The sequence below is a fragment of the Phyllopteryx taeniolatus genome, chromosome 3, assembly GCF_024500385.1.
Source record: "Phyllopteryx taeniolatus isolate TA_2022b chromosome 3, UOR_Ptae_1.2, whole genome shotgun sequence".
NCBI lineage: Eukaryota > Metazoa > Chordata > Actinopteri > Syngnathiformes > Syngnathidae > Phyllopteryx > Phyllopteryx taeniolatus.
Window position 1 is genome coordinate 26997743 of NC_084504.1, and position 27981 is coordinate 27025723.

At 41.4% G+C, this 27981-nt stretch overlaps 2 protein-coding genes across 3 annotated transcripts; one reads left to right on the top strand and one right to left on the bottom strand.

Annotated features, from left to right (window-relative positions):
- Nucleotides 1-224: 224 nt before the first annotated feature.
- On the bottom strand, nt 225-27457 carry iqgap2 (IQ motif containing GTPase activating protein 2). Its single transcript, XM_061768037.1, has 38 exons — nt 27077-27457; nt 22768-22867; nt 19694-19850; nt 19487-19564; nt 18626-18702; nt 15353-15420; nt 15075-15188; nt 14794-14972; nt 13951-14038; nt 13619-13782; nt 13255-13342; nt 12907-13070; nt 12640-12800; nt 12051-12175; nt 11714-11877; nt 8558-8648; nt 8054-8221; nt 7829-7971; nt 7563-7733; nt 7340-7423; nt 7179-7250; nt 7017-7086; nt 6708-6916; nt 6476-6628; nt 6229-6392; nt 5928-6152; nt 5585-5725; nt 4892-4976; nt 4539-4771; nt 3867-3999; nt 3700-3802; nt 3466-3607; nt 2397-2484; nt 2074-2286; nt 1839-1999; nt 1589-1732; nt 931-1039; nt 225-808 (listed from the first exon to the last, which is right to left on the bottom strand). The coding sequence occupies exons 1-38, from the start codon at nt 27120-27122 to the stop codon at nt 695-697; spliced, it is 4989 nt and encodes a 1662-aa protein (XP_061624021.1). The 5' UTR covers nt 27123-27457; the 3' UTR covers nt 225-694.
- f2rl2 (coagulation factor II (thrombin) receptor-like 2) lies at nt 9526-16293 on the top strand. 2 transcript variants are annotated; one of them, XR_009787793.1, is made up of 3 exons: nt 9526-9733; nt 10052-11177; nt 16140-16293. XR_009787793.1 is itself a non-coding variant. In XM_061768038.1 (2 exons), exons 1-2 carry the CDS (start codon nt 9670-9672, stop codon nt 11122-11124), a joined length of 1137 nt encoding a protein of 378 aa, XP_061624022.1. In that variant the 5' UTR covers nt 9526-9669; the 3' UTR covers nt 11125-11548. The 2 variants fall into 2 exon arrangements, 1 of the variants encoding a protein (XP_061624022.1); XM_061768038.1 differs by lacking the exon at nt 16140-16293 and having other exon boundaries at nt 10052-11548.
- Nucleotides 27458-27981: the final 524 nt, after the last annotated feature.

Here is a 27981-nt window from a genome sequence, read left to right on the forward strand (position 1 = left end):
TTTTATATACAACTGAATAATATAAACAAAATATTAATAACAGCGCTCAATATGATACACATCGCAATTCTACACTATTGCAAAGTACAATCAAAATATGACAAATAGTGGAATTTAAAAGTGAGCCCAATCATCTTTTGATCTGTTTCGGAGGCAAGGTTTAACAACTTTTACGCATCAAAATTGGAGACTTCCCCCTCCCCGCTTAAAAAAAAAAAAAAGGAAAAAATGATATTTTTATTTATTATACATCGTTTGATTGTCAAAAATCACCTTACACCAACAATACATTAGTGACAGCATTTAAAAGTTTTATTAATTAAAATATGAATTTGATGCTTTAATTAAAAAGGCACTGGTGCACTACAGCATTTCGTCAAGCCAAGATGGAGGCAGACTTTTGATGTAACTGCTTCATCAACATACAAGTGACAACAACAACAACAACAACAACAAAAAAACAAGTGTTCATCTTACAACGAAAAAGAGAATAATTCCTAATTAAAAAATATTAGATTTAGCTCTCCCAAAATGAACAAAGGAAATAAACAGCTTCATTAAATTATCTAGAACAAGAATAATCTTACGACGTTGTGCATTTTCCGGAAACCTTGATTTTGTTGAACAAACTTAACGCTGTCAGAAGGCACAAACGATTTCCATCTTCCCCGTTTTTTTTTTTTTTCTCTTGCATTCACTTGCCATAGAATTTCTTATTTAGGAGGAAGATGAGCAAGTTCACATTGACTTTAGCTTTGTCGAACATCTTCATCACAGCCACGCCTTCATATTGTAACTGCAAGAGATCCTGGACACAAACACCAGACGGAAATGACTACAACCGCAATAAAATACTTTACATACCAATGATGCCGAATGCATGAAATTGTCACTTCTTCACATTGTGTCACGTACGGGAATTATATTTACCTGGAAATGAAGCTGCACTTTTTCCATTTCAACCCCCATAAACTTGGCTTTCACCTCAAAATCCCCAACTTCCTCACTCGGCGAAATGTCAAACATGACATTTTTGAACCTGACACACAAAAGACACACAGCACATCGGGATCGGAACCATCATTTCCAGGAAAATCGTCCTATTGCAGGATGGAACGACGACGCCTTTTTTGTCTAAACGATTCGATGACAAGACATTTATTTATTTCACATTTGAATTCTAGTGACGGACTGTGTCGGATTCAACTTACGACAGAACAAATTGGGAACAGTGGAAATGCAATTAATCATTCCTCCCTAATTTCCGTAAACTTCATTATGGTACACACAAACAAAACAAGACTACCAATGTTTTAATTAAAAGCTTTTTCGAGGGATGAATCAGATCTCCAACAGGCAGGTGATGAAATTAAAAAAAAAAAAAAAAAAAGTGGATAGGTTAGTTCCAGTATGTACCATCTGCCATCTAGCGTAAATACTATTTAATTGTTTTACCCGTCACTATACGTCCCAGGCATGAGTTGAACAAAGATGCATTATTTGTATAAATATTTTTCAGAGCAATTAAGTGACCGTGGATCATTTCCCACTGCACACTTGCGGGGAATCATTAACCAGCTGGACTTACTGGTTGGTCTGAAGTCCTTCGATCGCCAGAATGACTCCTTTCTCGTGTAACCTTGCGCCCGTGTACTTCAAAGATTGCGGCTTCCACTTTTTGCTGCCCTTTTCATCTCCTTTGCTGTCCACCTTGATGGATCTGCGTGAATTCCTAGCCACATACGCGCATAACATGGTGGAAGAGCATGAAGAGTGAAATCACAAGCAAGCCCCACGGTACACGCTGCGCAACCATGCCGGCCGGGCATCATGCTCACTTGCGGTTGAGGTTGTCCAGGCACGTCTTGATGTAGGTGTCGTAATAGTTCATCTGCTCCTGGTAGAAGGTCGTTTTGGAATTGAGCGCCGACAGCGTCTGCTGGAGCTTCACGAGCTCGGCCTTCCTCCTTTGTCGGTAGCGTCTTTGGGAGCGAATATCCTGACGATCGCAATTAGGGAGGCAAGTTGAGAGGCCCAACAACACTTGATTGACTATAGTTCATCCTTACACACTTTAGCAATGTCATTGATGATGTCCTGGTACTTGTTCGTGGCAGCGACAATGTTAGCCTGCTCCAAGTTCCGAAGGTTCCTCTGGATCTTCCTCTTCTTCTGCTCCAGGGGGAGCTGACTGTCCTCCAGTAACGCGGGGCTGCTCTTTAGACCGTCGGGGGTCTGAGCGTCCTGAACTGCCCGACGCAACGCTATCTTGGTATGCTCCGACTCCTGTGGGTCGAAGTGAGAACATTAATTCAAGTAGAATGTTAATATAACAGTATGAACCAACAGCAGATAAAGAAAACTGTCATTTTTGGCAAAGTAAACAAAAATGTCACCTGAGTGGCTGTGGCGGGGCTCTCTAAAATTTCTGGCAAAGTCTCTCCAGGTTGAATTCGAATCACATCTACGAGAAGTTTCTTTGTCCTAAAAACACAGATGGGCACAAGATGTCATTTGCACTTTTGCTTATATATTTAGAACAGTGATTCACTTGAACTCCATCGCAAAATACTGAATCCATGACGTGCAGAAGCACCACACACTTGTTCAACCAGACAAATTACGATAAGACATTTACTAAGAACCCAATACAAAACATAAATATTGTCCCATTTTTTATTTTTCATATCATTTCCTCATATTAGTGTGAACTACATTTTTTATTATTTTTTTTTGCCTCATACAAGGGTTGCGGCGGCATATTCAAAAGTAAAACTTTTTTAAAGACAATCTATTTCAATAAACACAAAAGTACCAAGCTTATATTTGGACACACAATACAACGTGCTTGAAAAGGGGCTGCCCTATGTCCAAATTATGGTCTTTATCATTATTAATATTTTGCATACAAGCGTCTCGGGCCCAGCCACTACATCTGGATGCCATACAGTACTAAGTCATAACTTAGTGCACAGTACAAAGTTTGAATGAATTCATCTTTCTAAAGAAACAGAAAGATGCACGTTTATAGGGAAGATAACCGCCGCCGGCAAGCTTCTTCCTGTTTGGGAAGGAAATGATTCAAGCGCAGGAAAAGACAAAGTTGGGTCACCAAGTGATAGCAGAGGGGGTGGGGGGGGAACAACGTGCCAAGTAAAGGTCAAGCAAAGAGAACAACGTAACTTCATCAGAACGTCATTCTGTCCATGGAATATTTAAAGAGTGATTCAGGGCCAGTTTTATGCACACATGGATCGGGACACTTGGCCTTCAGGAAGCCAAAATTGAAGGAAATAAAAGTCCAAAACACTGTGGTGAAATAAACAACTAAGAGGTCTCCATACTGGTACTACTGGTTCATACACATTTGTCCATTTTGGCATGCGAGGCTGGAATTTGTCTACAAGGTCTAATAATCACCATGTAGGTTTCAGGTAAAAAAAAAAAAAAAAAAACTCAACTCACTTTGTCATGAGAGTCTTCAAGTCTTTGTCGTCCCCCTCGAGCAGCTCAAACTTGCTGGTCAGAGTGAGGGAGATCTCAGTCTTGGCCAGCTGGTTGAGGACAACTTCCCGGTTTGTCTCACTGCTGTGAACGGCTCCTTCGCCTAAATTCAACAACAACATGGAAAATATTTGACTGATGTCTTTTAGGAGTGACATTGAACGTGCAAATGTTCAGCGCAAACACATGATGTACCAAGTAAGGTCTCAACGTCTGGGACGTCTCCCAGGTCCTGCAGGAGCTCGTGCAACAGGTCGTTGAGGTCCGGCGAGATGGCCTCCAGATGTTCCAAAAGAAGCTGCAGACGTGATTAGTTAACAAAAGTCTTGTGAACCAAAAACACTGAACTTGATTTGACATACCGAGTGCGTATTGATGACCTCCTCGATAGAGATATAGATGACGGGCTTGCTCAGGGTCACCATGTCCGAGTACTCATCAATATTAAACTTCTCCTCGGGTTCAGGGACGTCACAGGCAGACTGGAAAAACACCCTGAACAGAATTCAGTAAAAATTGGGAGCGGACGCAAAATTTGTGCTTCGCTTGTTAACGTTCTAAGATGATGATGATGATGATGATGTCATCCCCCCCCCCCCCCTTTCATTTCTCAGTGAATTACAGGCAGGTCAAAAAATAATAATAATAAAATAAACACAGTATGAAGGTGTACAATTTGGTGCCAATCTCCCTTGGCAGTCTTCTGTGCTCAACTGAGTGACATTCTCGTTTGTGTGTGACAGTTCTGATCTGTTTTGAGCAGATCTTAAGTGAGTCCAGAACTTCCAAATGCTGACTCAGCAAGAACGTATTACCTTTCTTCTCTGCCAAACATTTTCCTGGCCTCGCCAGAGGAACAGTCATTTTAACAGGGCTGACTCTTTTTCTCAAAAGCTTTGGTTTCGTGACAGGAAAGTTTTGCTGCATGTTTTAATTTCTATGGAAAACCAATGTCAATGCTGTACGCTCGCCTTAATCGTCTGTATATAAGAGTTTGCAGATCGTACAGAACGGCATCACATTTGCTTTCTTACCGGAACTTCTCGTAAGTCTGCGTTATGAAGTTGTTCATGGGCGTCATGTGTGCGTTCTCGCCCTCGAACAACTTGTTGGCAGCGGCGTGCTGGAGCATCTTTGCCACAGATCCCAGGTTGCGTCGCTGGTCCACATGGAGCTGCCCTCCCGCAGAAAGGTCAATAATGTCGAATCCATCGGGAGCTACGATGGCAGGATTCATGTAGCGGTAGTACAGCAGGTTTCCTACAACCTGAAATGCAAAGCCAAGACGACATTGTGAAATACAGCACGGAATGAATCTTAAGTGACTGAGGGAACAGAAATGTTGTATAATAAATATCAAACTACATAATTGAAGGCTTCTTTATACCTTCAACAGCTCATCTTCAGATGCATCTGGAAACTTTTCGTGAAGGCAGTTCTTCAGAACCTTTGCTACGTATCTCATGCCATAACTGCATGCAAAACAGGCAACGATGAGAACTCAAAACTGTTGACATGCATAGAAAATGACATCATATGACGATCATTGAGGCTTCTCGTGTCCAAAAAATGACTGATGGCCATCAATGATCTTGTCAACTTTTCCACACTCTGAAAAAGGCCGAGAAGTTCTGCCAGAGTCCCGACTAAACATCAGCACCATCTAGTGGTACACTCAGACCTGGCACTGCTCTCGAGTGCTCACTTTATTCAGTACAGTACGACTGTATTGCCTGCCGCCCATAACTCTAAAATAATGAAATCTATTAGAAAATACACCGAAAAGTCATTTCTTCAAAAGCTGAAAATTACATGTTGCATTTATGACATACAGCAAAACCCTGGGAGAAAAAATGTGACTGAAAGTTGCTTGATAACGAATTGCAGTACTGGGAGCAAATATAAACAAAAACAAACAAACAAACAAACAACAGTGAGTCAGAAGACAGAAATTGGCAACAATAACAAGAGTAAAACAAAATAAAGAAATAGATTTTTGTACTGCATTAACTGGATAGGCTGTTTTGGTGAGTGGGAAGGACAGATTGGACATGGACATTTCCCAAGTGCCAAGACTTACGGGATATTATCCAGGGAGGACACAATGGAGTTAAGGACTTTATCTGTTGCAGAGCGAAGTGCCAGACTGGATGCCTCCAGCCTGTTGCGCACTTCCTCATGTGACATGGCCTGCTCGGGAGTCACTTCATAGGGCAACTTGCTACGGCACAAGAACACAAAGAGACAGCTGCTCATATTTGTCCATCCGGTCTGCTCAGTGACATGGAACAGAAAAGGTTGGTGGTGGTAGTGCTTTAAAATAAAAAGGTGTGAAACGAGCAAAAATTCTTGCTTAGCAGAGCTCTAAAAATAAAGACAAGCGATCCCATCTTTGACGTCAAGCCATTGCGCGCCTTTACTACCTGGCTTCTCCAGTGGCCGTCTCCAGCTGGTTGACCCAGGCTTTATAAACATCCACGGGGTTGGTGTTGATGCTAAGATTTTTGTCATCAATGATGTCTTTGACCACAGGAGACAACAGTTGTCGCAGAGTGTTGTGGCCCCGTGCTCCTCGGTTGAAGCTCACCACCATCTTGATGACTGTGGGATTCCCTGTCACAATGTCTTGAATTTGGTCAACCTTAGATCTTAAGGACAAAAATTCACAGTAGATCAGAACTAACACCCAGACCTCAGAAGGGACATAAGGATGAGAGGTGCTACCTGATTTCTTCATCTAGAGCAGTTTTGAAGAGTTTAAGGAGCAAATATTCCTCTCGCTGGTTGGATGCATAGTTGTACAAGGTGAAGATCACAGTGTCCATAAACTTAGTGGACTTGTTTTGGGGCATCTGGAAGATGAGCTTGGCCAAGTAGGATGGGTTGGTCTGTGCAAGGAAAAGCGAGCGTGAGACGCAGTTTTGGGTTCGAGTACTGAGACAACGATAGGGTCGACATTCAATTGTTTTACCTGCAGGAGGTAAAAGAGATGTTGGTAGGCCTCCAGTTTCTTCCGTTTTCCTTTACTTAACCCCTTTATTCCCAATTTGTCCGCTGTGGCCAGGTCATCATTACTTGTTTGACGCTTCATGTTCTTCATTGTCTTATTATGGGTCACAACGTCCTTTCAGGAGAAACAGACACCATTGATGATCATTACGCGTCTTCCTGAAGCCGCACACATCGAAGAGAGGCTTAGGCACCTGGAGTGTAATTCTGTTCTTCACCAGCAGCCCAATCTTGATGTCCATCAGGTTCAAATCTTGCTCCATCTGCTGATTGGAGCGGATTTTGGTGACCACTTCTTCCTTGAGCCGCGTCACTTCCTGCTCCTCCTGAAGATCCAAGGCGCTCTGCTCCAGTAAGTGGACAAACTTGCGCACTACTGATAGGGGCGGGTCCTTGGCCCCAGCTGAGTTTTTGCACACAAGAATTGCCAGAAAATAAATCAAATCCATATTATCAAATATCATTTTGTGCACTTTAGACAGACATCCGTTATATTGCCTTACTTAGCGTTCTATAGTCGTCTCTCGCTTTATTGGCCTTCAGAAAAGCCTGGATGGTCACAATGTCCTTCTCCTATGTGCAAGAAAACAAGGACTTGTGTAACATGGAACAATCAACAACACGTTCACAGTAGGATCACACGAATGGAGCCACGTGTTACTCACATGGTCTTTGAAGTACTGCAAACGTTCTTTATATTTACGTTTGGCTTTCCACATTTTAACCAAGGACTGAATCTAAACGTAACAAACAAGCATTCACGTCAATGAATGTTTGAAGATGTATTACAGTGGAATAGAAAAAATCAATAAAACAATGCATTAACCTTGACAACTGAGGTCACATTTTTATGAAGCACTTTCATTCTGTCTGTATATATTTTTCTCTGTTTGTAACCTCTCCACAAAGCCTGTAAAAAAACAAAACAAAAACAGCAAGTTATTATTCTACATGTATGTATCAGGTAATCATTTAATTTAAAAGTCAATATAACTACATGTGAACTGCTGAGAAAATATCTAACACCCAGCAATCGTTCTGGGCACAACCTGCAGTTTGATGACACGGGGTTCTTGTTGACGCAGGTACTCCATTCTCTGAGCGTGCCTTCGCCTCACCAGAAAACCTCGGATCCTCGCCTGCAGCTGCGTCACTAAGGACTCATTGGCCAACCACAATTGTGCCCGGTTATATTCTGCAGTCATGCAACTGACTGCAATCTAATTGGGATAAATAAGTCAACTTGAATCAATAATATTAGCAGATAAATACATAAATGCATCGTGGGTGATGTACTGAAGTGGGAGCAGAGTACCTGAATTTCCTCTTTATTGAGGTTGCCCGTATCATGTTTAAAGTTTTCTGGCTCCTCCCAGGTACCGTGTCTAGTCTCTGGGTTATAGTAGTAATCATATCTGTCACTTATGCAGTGTTTCACCCACTCACTAGAGGGGCCACCTAACAGAAGACACACAGAATTTGGAGAATTGAGTTCCTCCCATATGAAGCTTTCTTCCAGCGATTTAATGACTTTAAATACCTTCAGGTGCCATCTTTGTTTGTGTTTGTTCCAGCTCAGCCTGGTACATGTCAGCACATTCAGCGATTACGACTTTCAACCCTGCTTTTGGTGATTGCAGAGCGTGCAGTGTATTTTGAGAGTCCCCTTCTGCCACCCTTTTGTTTATGTCCGCTACTGCTTCAGCCACTGTCAAAACAGAGGATGATTGAGCCAAACGAGTGTTAAGTCAAATATGATAACGGTGATGTAAAAGTGGGAGTAAAGGGCCACATAATGGAGAGGACAGAAAGTCATGACAATTACTTTTTCCACCAACAGTCAAATCAAGTGTGTAAAACCGCTTACTCATGTCAAAAAATCCATGCAAAGAAACTTTTTTTTTTGTTTTAAGAAATAGAATCATTATTTTCTTCACTACTTGCCTTCACAAAATCCCTCAAAATTTGCATAACATACATACGTAAGCGACAAACCCTTAAGGTTGAGGTGCAATTTGCAAAAGAGAAAAATTCAAACGCTCACTTGTGAAAGCCTCCTCCGCATCCTGGTTGGCTGCATGTATAGCCTCTTGGATTTGGTCCAGCCAAAGTACAGCAGATTCGTCTCCCGAGGACTGCAGTCAGAAAAAAGAAGTTGCCACATTGTCAGCTAAGTACAGTCAAAGTAAAAGCAAGTATATCGTCAACCATTGTTTGCTGACATGAAATTGATACATCGAGGAATTATGAATCCTTTAGAGCCTGAGCAAGTAATTCACTCAGCATCATGTGAATCTTCATCCACTGTTAATAAGAACCCCAACAACAACTAAGATCAATTTAGGGTGGTGAATACAACTGTAGGTAGTACAAACTTTCCCATTAAGTAGTAAGACGTACAGTATAAAGACAAAATAATGTACATGTCCCACTTGAGCAAGAAGACCACGAAAAACAGAACTAATGTTTATTCAGCCTAACTTTAGAGGCTAATTATAGCAAACTCCAGAGAGTTAAAGCAATCTCTGACCACACTACTGACAGGAAGGAAGTCCCCATTAACTTGGGTCCTAAAATTAAAAAAAAAAAAAATACAAAAAATTAAAAAAAAAAAAAAAAAACTCTGCATTGACTGAACTCTCTGGGCCCACCCCACCATTTCTTCTAGCAGAGCAGCTTACATCACAACTTATGGGAACATGAACAAAAAAAGCAAATAGCCTTCTACAAAAGACGATTTGTATTGAACCTCAAAACAACAAAAACAGGGAATGTATGCACTCACTGCAAAACCTGTATTAAAGTGGGAAACAATATTCAGCACTGTTATATTGCCTAATGAGTTACCTCACAATATATATTATTAAGAAGTATTTAATGAAATTGTTTAATTATCACAGCAGACGCTAAACCACAATTTTGTGTCCTCCCACTCCAGTGAGTAGTTACTGACGCAGGCTGCCGGGAATTTTGTTTTCACAGGAAACGTGCATGTAGGACCGAACAAACAGGCAAGCTTTCCCTGTATTCTATGAGGAAGCCGAGCTTGAGTATGCGTCGCTGGCACTGCGGCGATGCCCCAAAGCAAAGTTAACTGGTGGATCACTGCTATCCTTACTGAAGAACACTGAAACCATTGTTCTGCATCCGGAAGAAATGGCGGACATTTTAGCCGGAGTTGTCATTTGTCTCATGGCAGTGCAGACCGTCCAGGTTGATGGTAAGTGATTTACTCTGATCTACTTTCCCTCCTTTTACAGTAAACAGCTTACCCTTGGGACCATACCAATTATTAAAACATAAGAAACGACTCTCTTATTGGTGAAAGGGAAATATATATTTTTTTTTTTTCATAAATACCAAGATTTTTAATGTAAAACTAATTGCAATTATACAAACTAAACACTATAGCTTCAGCTAAAGTTTGGTTTTTTTTTTTTTTTTTTTTTTTTTTAATTGCCTGAGAACTAATTATTTGTTGAAAAAAAAAAACGTTTGCTATACCTCTTTATAAACATTGCTTTTCTCCCCCATATAGGGAATAGAACCAGGACCACAAACAGTCCACAATTTAAAGTGGATCCAAAATCTTTCAGGGGCAACATATGTCAACACAATCTCACAAAACAGCTGTCAGCGGGTCTCCATCCTAGCGGAGACCCACGGCTGGATGTGAACCCAAACGATGCTGCAACAGCCTACACCACAGGGGTCTTAAGCACCTGGATCCTTCCTTTATCTTACATCTTGGCCATGATTGTGGGGATCCCCTCCAATGCCTACATTCTGGCCTTTCTGCGATTGAGACTCCGAACAAAGTCCTTGTCCACAGTTGTGCTTTATCTGAACCTGGCCTTGTCGGACCTGCTCCTCCTGCTTTCCCTGGCGCTGCGCGTTCACTACCATTTCAGTGGAAACAACTGGGTGTTTGGGGAGATCTCCTGCCGGTTGATGACAGCCTTGTTTTACGGCAACGTCTACTGTTCAGCACAGACTATAGCGTGCATCAGTCTGAAGCGCTACCTCGCTGTGGTGAAGCCTTTCTTGTATAGAAGGCTGGCCAAGACCGCCGCAACAGTGTGGGCATGCTTGATCGTGTGGTTCCTATTTGGGGCTACTATTGTACCAGAGCTACTGGTCAGGCAAAGCTATTGGCTCGATCAGCTGGGGGTCACCACCTGTCATGATGTGCTTCCCCTCGAAGAAAAATCCCATTCACTGCTAGTGCCATACAGACTGATGCTGGTTTGTCTGGGCTTTGTAGTCCCCTTTCTGATTTCCATCTATGCACACGTGTCAGTCGTACAGCACCTTGGACAATCGGGGTGTAACTGGAGACCTTTCATCAAGATCAGCACTCTGGTTTTCATCATCTTTGCGGTGTGTTTCTTGCCCAGCGCGATCCTGCATATTGCACACTACGCTCGCCTGTTTTCCAGTGGGGACGACAAACTGTACGGATACTACAGATTTGCTGTATGTCTCTGCTGCTTCCACAGTTGTTTGGATCCCTTCCTGTGTTTGCTCATTTCTAAATCAGCTGCAGCGGAGATACAATTCATCTCCGTCCGCAGGATCCCAGAAAGGCTGGCTGTTAAGATATGCGACTGAATGCGTGCGCAGAAAAGACATCGCCTTACAGGACCATTGTTTGGACACAGCAGGTAATCACAACCTCGGAATCATCGGACAATGAAACAAAAACAGGGTAGCAGTACATGTCAAGAGTAATAGTTATTTTGTAAACATATGCACAACACTGGGACAGGAATATGTTGAAATTCTGTTGATATTGTGAGTGCAATGAACAATTGAGAATATTATATTTTTCTACTATTCAAAAATAAATAAATAAAAATCATATTAAAAAAATCTCAAGTTCATGGTTGTAGATATCTTGATGGAAACACTAAATTGCTCATTAATTTTCTCATCCATGCCAGAAACATTATACACACAATGTAATTGTGTGTATAATTGGAATACATAAATTCATCAGTTTCAGAAAGCCGAAAGCCCTCTGATATAAACACAAATGTCAAAGCTGAAGGAGATATCATTTGTCCATGTTGAGCGCTAAAGGAATTGAACACCAAATTAATCAGGGACATTTCTGCATTGAAACATTGCTTGACGTGGACAAATATCATGAAATCCATTGTTTCCAGCAGGGGTGGAAATAAACGTAAAATCATATTACCTGGCAGAGGAGCTGTTTGGTACAGTGTAGGACATCATGGTAGTGTTTGGCTGTGACTGGGTTCACTCCCGTCAACTTGGCTGTGGGGAGGAGCAGGGCTGCAAGTGTCTGCTGATGATCACCAGAGTTCAATGCCTCGTTGATCTCTGCTATTGCTATAATTCCTAGAAGAAGGACGGAAATGCCTAAGACGTTATAGATCATTTAATGTATTGAAATCGTCCGATTTAGGACTAACTGCAACATAAGCATTTCTCAATCTGCACAATTCTAAGCAGAGGTTGTATTCTAGCAAAAAAAAAAAAAAAAAAATCAGAAACTTGTCTGACATTCTTACGTTCATGTTCTTCAAGGACCTGAAGGTTGACAGCGTCAATGCACTTTTGAAGATCATTCCAAGTGAGGAACTCTTGGCCCTTTGCAAGAGACTCCACCCGCTGCTCGGTTAAGGTGTCAGCATACCTGATGAAAGGGACCAGGGTAGACGTTTAAAACAGCTTCATCGAATGACCGTACCGGGTCACACAGACACTGAATAAAACATTTTTTGATATGAGTCTGAACAATTTTTTTTTCAAACCCAATTGCCCATTGAAGAGTAAAAAGCGCAGGACTCCCACTAATTACAACAGCAATCAGTATATGTGGGTAATTATGAGTAGTATATTTAATCATTTGTTTAAATTTGTTTCTATATCAGTCCGTCAAAATATCTTTGCATGAAACTGGTCCGTGGCACAAAAAAGGTTGGGGACTGGTGTGCCATGAACAAGTGCCTGAAGGAATATTGAGGAGCTATCAGAGGACATTTAACTTAAAATGTTTATTTATTAAACTAGATGTTAATGAATGATTGAAGGACTATCAGTTATACGCAGTCAATGTCACTAAACAACGGTTCACAACGTGTCCAACAGTTGCCATACCTGTTCAGGTTGTCTTGGTCCACGTTTGTGAAACCCAGAGGCGAGTCTGTTAGTTGCTCGATCACAGCCTGTGGATCTTTGGTGTCCAGGACCTCATTGAGCACAGCTACAGCTGACAGCATTTCCACAGCCACACTCAACTCCTCATGGCTCAGGCCATTCTGAATGCAACATAAAGGTTGGAATCTTAACGCATGGGGTGACATTTGACCACACTGCATATCCCATAATCTAGATATGAGCAACAATGTTGATGTGACTTCATACCCTCCCGCCTTGCAGTTGCAAGCTAAAAAGCTCATTCTGATAGAGATTGGCAGCTGTTTGGTAAACGATTGGCAGTTGAGCCTCTGGGTTCAAGAGCTCCTCCACAGTCACCACTGCGTCGCCAAGGCGAATGGCAGTATTGATTGCTGAAACGGCCTCAAGTTCTGGGCAGAAAAAAAACAATCAGATTCAATGATGTTAGTGAACATACTTCCAACAGAGATAATACAGTATTCCGAGCACTGACAGATGTGGGTTCTTAAAACGCATTCACTGCCATTGACGTCTTTAGAAGTCAACTGGAAAGCTGGCAGTGAATGAGTTAAATGTGTACGTGCTCGTGCTTACTTCGTCTTTCGGCCTCTGCAAAGTCATTGCAAGAGCTGACAACTCTCTGAATCTCATCCTTATCCACCAGAACTGCCTTGTCTTCATCCTGCAGTAAAATAATAATAATAATGGATTGATACAAATATATGCAAATTCCTTGTGGTCAAACGACAGCAACTTATGACTAGAGCTTTTGTTTAAACTGAGGTTACAGTGGCAGATTCACATTTCCTTTAGTTTTGGAGCCAGCAACAATATTTTGACGTACTGCTTGGAAGCTCATACAATATGTTTGGCAATGTTGTTGTTGTTGTTGTTGGTGGGTTTCATTGTCCAACAGTCCGTGTGGACTAAACATCCTACAAACTCGAAATCAGGGTACCTTGGATTTATGCTGACAATGCGTGGTAAAATGCTCCAAGTAGCAGCGTTGGTTCGTGTCCTGCACACCAAGCAGGGCCAGTTCTGGAAGCCTCAGTGCAGCCAAAAGACAAGCTTCATCCTGGGTACACACCGCCTGATTTACCTGCCTAACTGCTGCTTGGACTGCCAACAGAAAAACACACAGCTTATTCTTACAAGCCTATGCGTGATTGCCAACAAAGAGTTTGTGTACAGGCATTGAACGCTTTGGAGAAAAAAAAAAAAAAAAAAAAAAAAAAAAAAAGTTTAATACCAAAAACATTTATGGTTACTAGGAAGGTCAGTGCTTACTGTTGACAAAGTCTATGCAGGTCTGAATCTCCTGCTGTGTCAGCATCTCCTCGTAAACATCTCTTTCCTCAGTACAAACTGTGGAGTACTAGGACAAACAAAGACATAGCCTTTTTTCATATAGATTAGCATGGCATAATGTAAAACAAACCAAGTTTCAAGTCAACTCCCGAATGATGGTGGTGTCTTGGGAAATAAAAGCAAATGAGAGACAAGTTGCCTTGTTAATGTTTGCTGAAGTGCAGCTGACATTGCAGCAGCTGGAATGTGCTGGCACGGCTTATAGCGCGAGTCATTGCGGGAAACCGTTTTTCTGGGCCACTAGCTGATGGTATTAGACACTGCAATTGGAACCATCTGCTTAGACAACTTGAGAAGTGATGTCTTACTCTCCTGTACTACCCAAAGCAAGCAGATCGAACGTTATTTGTCATTTACAACAGAGCAAGCCAAAACAAGTTACAACATTGATGCGTTCAACAACCGCTAAGGAGGTTATACTTTAATAGCCGTTTGTGCATCAATCAGAGAAGTGGAGGAAAGACTAAAGGCGGAATTCATTCAATTTAGTATAAATAAAAATGACAAAGGCAAGGTGTGGATCCGGTTTATCTTTTGTCCCCTTTTTGTTTTTTAACATGCGTAACTGGGCATTCTTTTTTTTTTTTTTTTTTTACATTTACTTCTTAGCAAATAATGCATTAAATCAAATCCGAATGACAAAATCAAGTCGTATGCCGTATTTATGATGTAAAATTTGGTGATCAAAAATAGGAGCGTTTAGTTTTGGCAGTAAAGACCATCAGTCAATAGAGACATTTGACTACCATGTATAGCTCTTACACTGCCTGAAGACTGATCTTGTTTACGGGTCTTGGCCTGGCTCAGCGTGTCCTGATAGTCTCGCGCCAGAGCGTCCTGGGTATGCCTCAGCATGGCGTTTGGATTTGTCAGGGCGGCCATTGTCACAGATGCCTGACCCCTGTCAACTGCCTCATTGATGGCAAACACCGCCGCATGCACTAATGACAAGAGCAACAACAATACCGTTTGAATAAAATGCACTGCAGTGACTAAAAATGTCAACCTCTGGACATCTAGATAGGAGGTAAAGAAGGACTTACATGCTGCTTCATCCACTGAGAGCTCATTGGCCAGGATTCCTCCAATCTTACTGAAAGCTGGCATTTGAATACCATACTTGTCGAGTTCACTCCTCATGTTACTGATCTCTTCCTCTGGGGGAGACATACAGAGCGATTGATGGAACGTGGTCGGGTAATTAGTGAGTGAATAAGAAAGGTGAAAAACGTATTAAAATTAACAGACGCATGACTACGATTAAGGTTAAAAAGAAGCTATACATAAATTGTACTTGTGTCTTTTGTTCTGCTGCTGTTACCTGTAAAGGCCACCTTCCCCAATAGGTCCTGGATCTGTGGTGCAATGCCCAGTTTATACAAGTACAAGCTGAAACAAACAACAGTGTGCGTAAGATTAGCACTAAAACTTTAGCAAGCACAGAGAAGCTTATGACAATCTGCAGCTACAAACGGCAATAATTAACTGAAAGATTTGTATGTTTTCCCTTCTTAATAGAGATTTATTCCTGGCCGTTCTTTTATTATTTTTACTTCCCACCAATAACACACAAACACCACAGGGAGGTAGTGTTGGCTGAGGATTCAATAAGCACTGAAACCAGCCACTCCAGCGTGTCCTCTAGTTCAATTAATTCAACAGCTAGCTGACTGGAAACTTCATCAAACTTTCATTGGCCTGCAGGTACCCGATATGTCGGAATGCATTATAGATACTTAAGGTAGCTCTGGCGTCAGAGCAACTCAAACAATAGCTTATTCTGCACTTTGGACAGTTTGTGTGCAAACATGGAACGGCCTCTGTCCTTGCCACATTGACAGAGTTTCATTCATTCTGAGACAAACACAGAAACAGCTGACCAGCATTAACAACAGGGACTGGGGAGACTTGAACACAATCAGCTGATCAATTGCTTGGAGCAACTCGTCTCAAAAGATGACTCCAATGATTGGGATTTCCATTCACAACCAACCATTGTTTTTTTGTTTTTTTTATTACTAGCAACACTTGTTCAATCATAAGTCATTTTTGTTCATACTACATTGTTGTTGCTTGACATTTTTCCACCACACTGTGTGTGCCTACAGAACATCTGCTGCTTGGACTCCATGTGCACACACGTTTGCGCACAGGGAAGCGGGGCAGCCTTGTGGGGAGTCCTGCTGGAGCGCAGGAAGGAAGAAGTTGTGTGTGCATAAATTGGGAAGGAAACCAACTCTCAAAAGGGCCTGACAGAAAGACTACAACGGAGAAACAATCCAAGCAGCTCACGTAATCTCTCCCTAAATCTGTCCTGCTTACCAGATGGTCAGGCAGATAAAAGTGGCATTTCATTCAAGTCATGACGCTGAGAAATAATACAGTATATATTTATGCAGAGAAAACGCAATAAAGCTAGGGAGATACTGCTAATTTATATACAAAATTTGCTGTTGAGACGCTGAAATCAGATTTGAAAGACTAAGTTAAACAATGGTTCTAAATGATCAATCGATTTTTAAAAACAGTTTAATTGATTAATTAATTAATTAATTGTGACACCTACACGTGCGCCGCATACACTGATGTGCACACTAATTGAAGTGTAAACTACCACCACAATTCCAATGAAGTTGGGAGGTTGTGTTAAACATAAATAAAAACAGAATACAATGATTTGCAAATCATGTTCAACCTATATTTCATTGAATACACTACAAAGACAAGATATTTAATGTTCAAACTGATAAACTTGATTGTTTTTAGCAAATGATCATTAACTTACAATTTGATGGCTGCAACACGTTGCAAAAAAAGCTGGGATAGGTGGCAAAAAAGACTGAGAAAGTTGAGGAATGCTCATCAAACACCTGTTTGGAACATCTCGCAGGTGAACAGGCTCATTGGGGACAGGTGGCTGCCATGATTGGGTAGAAAAGGAGCTTCCCTGAATGGCTCAGTCATTCACAAGCAAAGATGGGGCGAGGTTCACCTCTTTGTGAACAAGTGCATGAGAAAATAGTCGAATAGTTTAAGGACAATGTTCCTCAACGTACAATTGCAAGGAATTTAGGGATTTCAGCATCTACGGTCCAGAATATCATCAAAAGGTTCAGAGAATCTGGAGAAATTGCTGCAAGGCCGAAAACCAACATTGAATACCCGTGCCCTTCGATCCCTCAGGCGGCGCTGCATCAAAAACCGACAATGTGTAAACGATATCACCACATGGACTCAGGAACACTTCAGAAAACCAATGTCAGTGACTACAGTTTGGCGCTACATCCGTAAGTGCAACTTGAAACTCTACTATGCAAAGCAAAAGCCATTTATCAACAACACCCAGAAGCGCCGCCGGCTTCTCTGGGCCCGAGCTCATCGAAGATGGACTGAGGCAAAGTGGAAAAGTGTTCTGTGGGCCGACGAGTCCACATTTGAATTTTTTGGGTGGGAAATTGTGGACGTCGTGTCCTCCGGGCCAAAGAGGAAAAGAACCATCCGGACTGTTATGGACGCAAAGTTGAAAAGCCAGCATCTGTGATGGTATGGGGCTGTGTTAGTGCCAATGGCATGGGTAACTTGCACATCTGTGAAGGCACCATTAATGCTGAAAGGTACATACAGGTTTTGGAGAAACGTATGCTGCCATCCGAGCAACGTCTTTTTCATGGACGCCCCTGCTTATTTCAGCAAGACAATGCCAAACCACATTCTGCACGTGTTACAACAGCTAAGTTCATGATTATTTGCTAAAAACAATAAAGTTTATCAGTTTGAACAATTAATATCTTATCTTTGTAGTGTATTCAATTAAATATAAATTGAACACGATTTGCAAATCACTGTATTCTGTTTTAATTTATGTTTAACACAATGTCCCCCCCCCCCCACACACACACACAATCTGAGCTCTGCATCAGCAAACAGAAGTTGCTAGCCTTATTCAACCCACTACTGCTACCATCCATACTTGCTATTGGCCAAACAGCTTGAGACAGCCCCCCCCCCCCTTTTTTCAAGATGGGCTAATTTCAGCAAGACAAGAAATGGGGTGTGCAAAGTAAGTCTATAATTCTCAGGGTATTTTCACAAAGCATGTCACAGACATGTTATCAGGACGCCTGGAGTTTTTTTTTGGTCAAAACAAATGCATGATATACCTTCTTTAACAGAACCTGAATCTTAAAAGCTGAATAGTACTGTGTAATCTAACAACACAGTAAAGGGATCTACACAGATGTTTTCAAAATACTTTTCCCTCCGCTTTTAAACATTTTAAATCATACAATTGAACAAGGCTAGCCCACAGCTGTTGCTTACGTAAAAGTACAAAATGCAAAGATTACCGAAACCAGTATGTCTATCGACCATTCTCACATGCTTATAATCATTACAATCTACCAGGTTGACCTCCAAGACATCGACTACAGTAGCGCTTAGTGGAGTTTGTTTAATTCAATGAAAAGGTGTGGCAGTTTGAGAACAGCATATCCGGTCTTTGCACAAAGGATCATAAATGTTGTGTAATAAGTGTAGCCGTCTAGATCAAGACTAATGAAGACATTCAAATGTACTGTACGCAACCAATTCATACCTCAGTGCATGTATGCAGTACACCACCTTCGGCATGTTTTTGCGGTCATACACGTCTGTCGTTTCAGGGTAGAATATCTGAAAGAAAAAATGGGTTTGAAAAATGGCACTGTTTTGTTGCAATCAGCTACTGGCAAATCATCCAAAACATTCATTTCACAGATTTTTAAGCCACTAACAGCCAAAATAATCTATTATTGGGATCTCATTCTGTTCTGTTGCGTCATACAAAGTCTTTGTGACAGGCAATTTATGTAATTGCTAACAAATAACTCTTGTCAAACACACTACAAAAGAACACGACTGGAACAACATCACATGCCGCTGCACTGAATCGGGACTTTTGTATCCTGTCATGACAATTGGTTACCTCGTTGACAGATCTCGACTAGTCTTCATCTCACACGGAGTTTTTAACAAAACATTTTCATTCATGTTTTAGGGTAGTAAACTCAACTTTAACACCTTGTTGGAGCTCCGAGCAGTAGGTTGCAGTTCAGACTCTCCTAGCTTGCGCCGGACCATTTGTGTTTTAATCATCTCTATTCATGTTGAAGTATTCTCAGTCCATATGGCAAAATACACACATTTCCATAGCTGGTTGCCTGGTATTGCAATGTTATGTTTCTCTTACAGACACAAGGTTGTGTACAGGACCTACAAAGAACACACAACTTGTACATAGAGAAGGTGTTCGACCACTTTTGGATCGGGCTCCACCTCGACTGGTCGTAATAAAGGTTTCTTTCCGTAAAGGTGCCGTGGCTAAAATCAGGCAGCACCAGTATGTATACTACATAGACAGTATGCAGGGGTGTTTGTAAGACAAGAAAGCAACTGTTTGGCTGTGCACACCCCTTACCTTTGGGAGACCCACTGACTCCATGGCCCTGAGCCACTGAACGGTGTTGTCTGTATGCCTGAAGTGCAGTCCGTTGGTCTGAAAGAAAAAAAGAAAAAAGAAAAAAAAAAAAAGGGTGGATTGTTGATGAATTTGTTGAAATGGTAGGAATAAAGGTTGTACAGTATTCCGCATAATAGAAGCTATCAAAAAACTAAACAAACATACCTTATACCGAGTCTGATCTCTGTCATAGATCCTTTTTACAGACACCATTTTGGGGGCAAAGAAGTTGGCAAGTTTTCCAAGGTAGACACCATTCCTCAGTCCTTCCTCCAGTTCTGTGGTAGTAGGTAGGTCTTCTTCCAGGCAGGCTTCCATCCACCTGACAACACATACAAACTGAGCTCAAAGCAGGAAAATACTTCTTCTTCTCTGCAGTGGTCTAAATGTTCATTTATTCAGCCAAACTATAGCAGCAAAGGCAAAAAGCTGGAAAGTAGGTGTTGACACAATTAGTTCTTTGGTTTGGATCTTGTTTAAGATTTTTAGTAAACGCCAAGTGAGAATGTTTACTGTAATCACTTTATTTCAAGTTTACAGTATATAGGTTTAAGATCAAGACCTGCTGTAATTTATCCATTATGTAGGCTAGAGTTCTTGCTGAACTGAAAAGGTTCCACCATGAATCCCCATCTCTCCAACTGAGCTCACCAGCAGAGAAGAAATATTGAAATAAAAGATTTGTGAACTTTGTTTAACCTGCGACGTGAAAAGCAGCTATTCCCCGACACTGGTGAGTATCTCTTCGAAAGTGTTTGGTCAATGATTTGTTAGGTTGTGAAATCTGTTACACATTATCAAGCTGGATTGGGGAGAAGCCATTTTTAAAGTTGGAGTTCCACCTCTGCCCCCCCTCTGCTGCTGGAAATGTGTATTTGTGTGTATTTTCTTACCTCCTAACAACAGAATAAACGATTTATCAAAAATTGCACAGTGCTCAGTCACTTCGCGTCATGCTAATTGTAAGCAATAATGTGTTTACTCCCACACAAACACACCTTGCTTTGGTTAATTACGGAACTCCAAAGACCTAGAGTCTGACCAAAGTTGCCAGCAACTATTTGGACAACACAATTGCATAGTTTTAAGGTGGAGGCCCATCACTTAGCCTGTTACTGATGACAAATAAGAAAACCTCAACCGTAAATATTTTAAATGAGGAGTGTTTGCCATAACCTTTGACATTGTTTGGGGTAACATTCCATTTGATCGTTCGGTCATGGTAATATTACCCCATGAAGAGAAGCTATGTCTTTCTGATAAATACTCGGATCACAGTGCATTAGTAGAGGTCCAAAAGCAGAAAGCTTTAAAAAAAAAAAAAAAAAAAAAAAAAAAACTTACTGAGATGTTTGAGATTTCTGGGGAAAGCATTTGGCGGGAACACAGTCAAAAAGGGACATCCTGCTCGTGAAACATCATTTCCTGTATTTAGAACAATGTAGGGGAGCATGTCTCCTGGAGGAGGATGGGCTAGTTCCATGTTTACAGCTATCAGAGGAGACCTTCCTGTCATTGTCCAACCTGTGGCCCACCAGGAGAAACGAAGCAACACCGTGTTGGAGTCTTTTCTCTCAGCTTCGCAACCACAATAGATGATACGACACCGAAGGCACGCTTGTCACATTTTTGTCATGAGTTGGTGTACTGTGAGATGTATGAAAATGGACGCACCTTGTTGGTAGAATAAGTAGAAAATAGAAAACTTCATTTGGAAAAAGACGACGCACTGTAGAAGAGAGTCCAAGAGAGGATCTATCTGTATCACAGCTAAACAAACCTCAACAAATGTAAACAAACAACGTTTTACCCTTTGGTGAGAGGACAAAGTCTACCTGAAAAAAACCTGTGTGTAAGAGAGGGGCCACCAAAAAACTAGACTTTACACCGATTTTAAAATCGGGCTGATCAGTATTGGCCGATAAATAGCATTTTATGCTGATCGGCTTTAATGTCATAATTCGCCAAGCGCCACAAAAGACATTTACTCCGCGTCGCCATGGTGCACAGCATATTTGAATCCAAAAGCTAGTTGATTTTTAGCCTTGTCACGCGTCTTTTGACGTACTATTGGAAATATCTGACGACCAATAAAGTTTTTTTTTTTTTTTTAAAAACACGTCGACGGTGTGGAACAGACAACACGTCTGAGACAGACAACACGTAATGCCCGGATGAGACGACAAGACAAATTTGCTCTTCCACGATTGCATTGTCAGACAACTGCAATAAAACCTTGTATTGTGGATGGGAGGAGTTATTTTGGCACCAGTCAAAGATGAACAGAATGAAAAAACATCAATAAGCGTCCAAAACCGAACTGTACCGCTTGGCGGAAACCGATCATCTGAACGGCTCGTCTTCAACCAGATGATCATTTTACAGCTTGACTGTGCATCGAGTTGCGGATTACTATAAATAGAAAGGCAGCTTTCCTAGTTCTTGCAACACTATTTTCACAGGTACCAGACACTAAACTCGTGGGTTCAATCCTTGTTCAGAGAACACCGACTGCTGACCCCAGAGCGTAAATCCTAATCCCTTGCCATCCCTGCCTCATTAGAACTCTTAATCCAAATCCAATTTGACACCTTTTTCGGAATAGCGGAACCATTCTTCCTTTTTTCCAAATGACAAGAGTATAGTTAAGTGAGTAGCAGAGGAAGTTCGAGAATGAAACTTCCGTTTGAAGGAAGCAGCTGTTAGGGTTAAGGCCTCTCGGGACAGTAAAAGCAAGACTTCCACAAATGTTATCGAGCACACTTAAAATAATAACCTAGGGTCATATTCTAGGTAACAAGGTCAACACTTGGTCTAGCCTACATGCGCTTGAAGGTCCGATGACATAGCAAATAATAGAGGCAAAGTCTTAAGTGTGCAAGTTTGACTCAGACATAAAAAAATTGAGTGCACTGCACACCGTAGAACGACAAATGTCAAGAATTGAGTTATTGCTGTGTAAAAGACACTTGAAAGGAAGTGGTTTGTCTCCAACAATGTGTCACAACAAATGTTAATATCGTCTTGGGAAAGTGACTAACTGAAAACATACAATTGTATATGGCATATTTTATGATGTGAGTCTCTCAGGGACGATCGAGAGAGGTCAGAGCTCAAGTAAACGAGAGATCCTACCGAAAAAATTGTTATGTGCACTCCTGAATATAACTATTTTTACAATAATCTGTGACACCTGAAGTCACCTTGGAGCTCTTCTGTTGACAGTTTAGACATCTTACCGTTTGGCCTCCTCCAGATGACACAGGTACTCGTAGGCGATGTTCTGCCGCCTCCTCTCATCCATCTCCTCCGCTGACAGCCTCTCATCATCCTGAATGGCTGCAAAAATCAACACACACATGCCGTTACTGCTCATTTTGACAATCGTCAACAAAACCGACCGACATTACACTGATACACAAATGTAGCTCATGAAATAAAAATGTCAACTGATCGTGCATATTGACAACCGGTAGTTTTTCAGTCAATATAGATCAAAATTGAAAAGAAGCCAATATTAACAAAAGGCGCTCGCTACAAGTGACAATTGTGTGGGTGTTCAGTAAATGTAAAGAAGGCCGTCGAACTGAGAGGGGGTGGGGGGCAACTGTCCAGAGCTCTGACCATTAAGGCGGTCCCAACCAATTCCTTTTAACGATCCCACATGGCATGATGAAGACTGACTGGTTCATTCTTGTTCAAAGTGTTTCAGCGGATTGTTGGGAGCTCTAGGGCCCTTGGGAAAGTCAACTTCACCTCACGTTTTAATGAACGACTGTGCAGGAGACAAACTGGGCAGATGCAAGTGGCCCTATAGACTGACAAGTGACTTCTGCTGGGACTTGACCTTTACCTGCAGCTGAATGACTTTTCCCTGGCAATGAGTCTTCCAGCGGCCTAATCCAATCACGTCTCGTTATTTCTGGCTCAGTGAAGATCTATTCCTATGGGTTGACCAATCGCCCCCACCCCCAATTCTTGGACTTCGAACATAGTTAGCAGAATGTTCACATAGAAGATTAAGGAGAACATGATATGATTGTGATTGGATCTCCTTAGATAAGCAGGTGTACCCAATATTCTGGCAGGTCAGCACATTGGACACCTAATTTTTACGTGCACCGTATAGTCATACACCGGTTGTGTGCCCACGGCTGCCTGATGCAAGACAAAGTGGTTAAACCAGTTGACTGATTAGCCTAAACGATGTAATCCCAATGCCCCAGGAGAAGAGAAGATAAGACTTAATTCCACAATTCATTTCATAGTACAAATGTATTCATATGAACTTAGTGTATTCTATTAAATGTAGCATTTATATAAATTGCTTTAAAACAATTGCCACACACACACAGTTGCATTCTAGTCTTAAATGTTACAATGCATATTATTCCTCGGTGATGAAATGCACACACATTCATCCATCCGTTTGCTGTAAGCACTTGTTCCTCATTAGGGTCGAGGGTGTGCTGGAGTCTCGCCCGGATTAATTAATTAACACAATTACAACATACATGTTTTGGGAATGTGGAATGAAGGCCGAGTACCCGGACAAAACCCACGCACAACATGCAAACTCCGCAAAGGCTTGAGCTGAGATTCTAACCTGGGACTTCACGACTGCGAGGCAGACGTGCTGGTGACCACGATGCCATCATGCCACCGACAGCCACACCCTACATGTCAAGTAGAGTGGAACCTCCAAAAATCAAACAATGCACGATCCTTTCCGCTAATTTCTAAACACATTTCCTCAGAACGAAACCATGTAAAACAAATTAACTCATGGCAGGGTCAAAATGTTGCCACCATAAATCCTCCAATAACTTCAAAGTAGATTCTTCGATGAATATTTTAAGATCTGTAATAGTTATGCTGTCATAAATACAGAGACGAGTTAAACACAAACGCAACAGGAAGAGTTTTTCCCTGGTTATTTTCATGCTAGTGATTAGCCATGATGCTTTCAGACACATGGTATTCATGTTCGCATCGGCGCAAGATGTGCTAGGCAGCCACACCTTTCCCTAGTTCATCAGATTTCATCACTGGTACCCTCTTGTGACAGCGCCAGAGTAAACGCAAACGCACTAACTGATGGGATTTATCACAGGCCACGTCGAACAAGGTGTGTCAGAAACGTTCCAGGTCTGGTGTAACAAAAGATCCATTTCAAGTTTTCCCCTGGAGTTAAAACGCACTTCCCCAGCCTTCATGCACACCATCAAGCACTCCTGGAAGGATTCTTCCGAGATCCCCTGCAGCTCCGTGGTCACGGGCATCTTGAGGTCGTCAACGTCTTCAAAACGGGTCTACTTGATAGCTGCCTTTTGGGGAAAAGAAAATTTATTTAAAAAAAATAAAATAAAAATAACATTGAGCCAGGTCGGGTGAGTAGCGAGGTTGCTCCAGCACTGAGATGGTCTTCTCGGCCAGGAACTGTAGGATGCTCAGGACTTTGTATGCAGGCGCGCGGTCAAGGTGACAGTGAAGGGGAAAACTCATACTTTGGTTTGAAATATATCTTTTCAAAAACCAGGTCTAGGCATTTTTCTGAAACACCTCGTAGTCACGGTTGCCCTCAAGGGGACCAGTTGTAATGGTAGACGGAAAAATCTTGGAAGTAGCAATATAAGTGGCTGCCATCTCTGTGGAATTCCAATGGGAGAAGGGGTTCCCTGAGTAGCAGACAAAAAGGTTGATGAGGCATGTTGAGAAATAATGAAGTTGTACTCTTTCACCCTAATTTGAAGATGCATTTTGACCAGATTTTCAGAAAAAGCTCAATCTCTTAAGAACCAACCATCCAATTTAAAAAAAAAAAAAAAATCTTGTTGTTCTCATCAGGTTCAAGTGGCCATTCTAACCAGACCTCGCATTTTGACAGACTGTCATTTGGGGGAAATCTTGTCACGTTGCTAGTTTTCAGGTCATGGTTCGGTTCAGATTCTCTACAGTTGAGGAATAAAACACACAAAAACCTGCTGATCATTCCTGTTAAAGGAACAGATTCAATTTCATTTAAAATGAAAGTCATGAAAACCGCTAACCAGAAGATGAGCTGAACAGCTTTTTTTTTTTTTTTTTTTTTTTTTTTTTTTTTTAATAACACGCTAGTCACATGCCTGCAGCCCAAGGCAGATACACTTCTTGTCCCAGACTGAATATGTTGGGTTTTGGAACGCGTATAATCTCCCCCTCATATTGCATCATCACCTCTGCATTTCATAATTTGTATGGTGGACGACGAGCTTTGTCAAATCAAGCAAACAAAAATGATGGCAAACGTTCACAGGCAACGTTTGGCCCACATGCCCTTAGTTTGACACCCGTGCTTTAGAAGCTCATTGAGCTGAGGTTTCACGACAGAAGTCTTATGACCTGACGCATGAAGTTCGTTTAAAACATTTGGGTTGCACTTCAAATTGTACCACTTTCGGGGACATCCCACATTGGAAATTCCACTGTTTACATCTGAGGGTGACTGGGAAGTGCAAATGTATATTGCACATATTACTGCAAAAGAAAAAAGACAAAAAAAAAAAAAAAAAAACCTCTGAATGAAGCTACTATACACAAGCCATACTATACTGGCTAAAGTGCACACTTCCTGCACTTTTGTACTAAGTGTTATATTTAACCCACAGGATGAGGTTTGCTGCCTTTGTGTGCACATCATCATGGGACTTCAGTTATTGGCACTATGTTGTTGACTCATGCTGTTTTTTTCAGCTGCAGTATTCCCCCCCCCCCCCTCGCTAACAGTAAGGAAATGCGTAAAGTATATTTCTGAGAGATGGTTAATAATTATTCAATTAGTGTTTTTTTTTTTTTTCTTGGGGGGGGGGGGGGGGGGGGGAATGGGCCTACTTACCTTTGATTCCAGCTGGAACATGCAAATTAAAACACTCAACACTGAGTGAACATTTGGATAGCTTAGGGCTACCCTTGTGTTAAACTAACATTTGTGCCGTTTCCCTGCAGAGGCACACAAACCAAAATGGCGTGTATGCAAACCAGCACAGTGCTGATGAAACAATTGATTGGCCTCGTCGCTTCAAAAGTTGCACTTTGCCCTCATGTTTACTGAACTGCAGTAAGACCTGACTCGACGCCGGAAGCCTTGGGATGCGTGTTGATTTGATTTGAAAATATCAACACTCCAGTGCAGCAGTTAATGTTTAAAACTATGAGAGCAGACCTGATGTGTGGAATGACTGATATGTTGACTAAATAGATAAAACACAAGGTGAACTGAAAACCCCGTGTCGGCAGTCGCCACAGCACGTGTATCCCTTGCGTTTTACACACCATTCGACGGACGCAGTTAAGGAACAGAGTAACTCGTCTGCCGTGTTTATTTTTGTTTAAACTGGTCTTATTTTATTATAGGAAAAAAATAAAAGTCATTTTCGTTGTTGTGCAGACACACCTCCTGGTGCAGGAGGAGTCACGCAGGCTCAACCACCTGCTGCTCATCAAACAGCCAGCCGACACCGAAGTTGGTTTCAAACAAATTACACATTAAGAGTAGAAAATATCACTTACTTCCATAGTGTGGTTTATGTAGAGAACCCTTTTCCTCATGGTACATCCTGACTTGTGTCCTCCAGCGGTCGTCAACGCGTCTGAAACGCCAACAACTTTTTTTTTTTTTTTTTTTAAGCTAACGTCCAAACACACGATAAGGTGTGCCTGCCAGTTAATAAACTTTAAGTCCAGCTAAACGAGAGGTATTTATTTAAAAAAAACAAAAAACAAAAAAACAAACACAGACACAAAAAAACAATTATATATAAATAAGACCAGGCACAAAATTGATTAGAAACTTCCCTTGCGCCCACCAGTTCCCATAGTGAGCACCTCTTTGATGTGACTCCTTCACAAAGTGACTATGATCTTGAAAGTAACGTTCAAGCTTCTACAACAGCCGAGGAAGCGCCTAGCTCCTTTGCGCTCCCTGCTGGCCACAAAGTGGAATTGTGTTGCGTTCAAGGCCTTAGCCAAAATAAAAAAATGGAAACGCCACAATTATATACTGAACACATTAAATCAGCTGTGGAACGTAACGAAGTACAAATACTTTGTTGCTGTACTAAGTAGATTTTTCTTGCACCTGTACTATATTTTTCAACATACAATACAAATATAAATACAAAAGAGTAAGTAAAGAGAGGTAAACTCCTTTACGGTGTACAGCTGATTGATTGATTGATTGATTGATTGATTGATTGATTGATTGATTGATTGATTGATTGATGTCTTGGGGATTGGGGAGCATTAACAACAATGGCAACAGATTCGGAGCCGCAAGATATTCACATTCCCCATCTATGGTTTTGTTTGAGATAATTGTTTGAGGTTTTCTGCGCCAAGAATGATTCCTTGGGTCCTAAAAATCCCATTTATTAAAAAAAAAATTTTAAAAAAAGGAAAGAAAGAAAGAAAGAAAA

Excerpts from the sequence above, each read along its gene's own strand:
- f2rl2 (XM_061768038.1), top strand. The coding sequence starts at position 9,670 with ATGGCGGACATTTTAGCCGGAGTTGTCATTTGTCTCATGGCAGTGCAG. Across the intron at positions 9,734-10,051 it reads GCAGACCGTCCAGGTTGATG|GGAATAGAACCAGGACCACA; the intron begins GTAAGTGATTTA and ends TCCCCCATATAG.
- iqgap2 (XM_061768037.1), bottom strand. The coding sequence starts at position 27,122 with ATGTACCATGAGGAAAAGGGTTCTCTACATAAACCACACTATGGAA. Across the intron at positions 22,868-27,076 it reads ACATAAACCACACTATGGAA|CCATTCAGGATGATGAGAGG; the intron begins GTAAGTGATATT and ends TGATTTTTGCAG. Across the intron at positions 7,087-7,178 it reads TGCAGTACTTCAAAGACCAT|GAGAAGGACATTGTGACCAT; the intron begins GTGAGTAACACG and ends TCTTGCACATAG.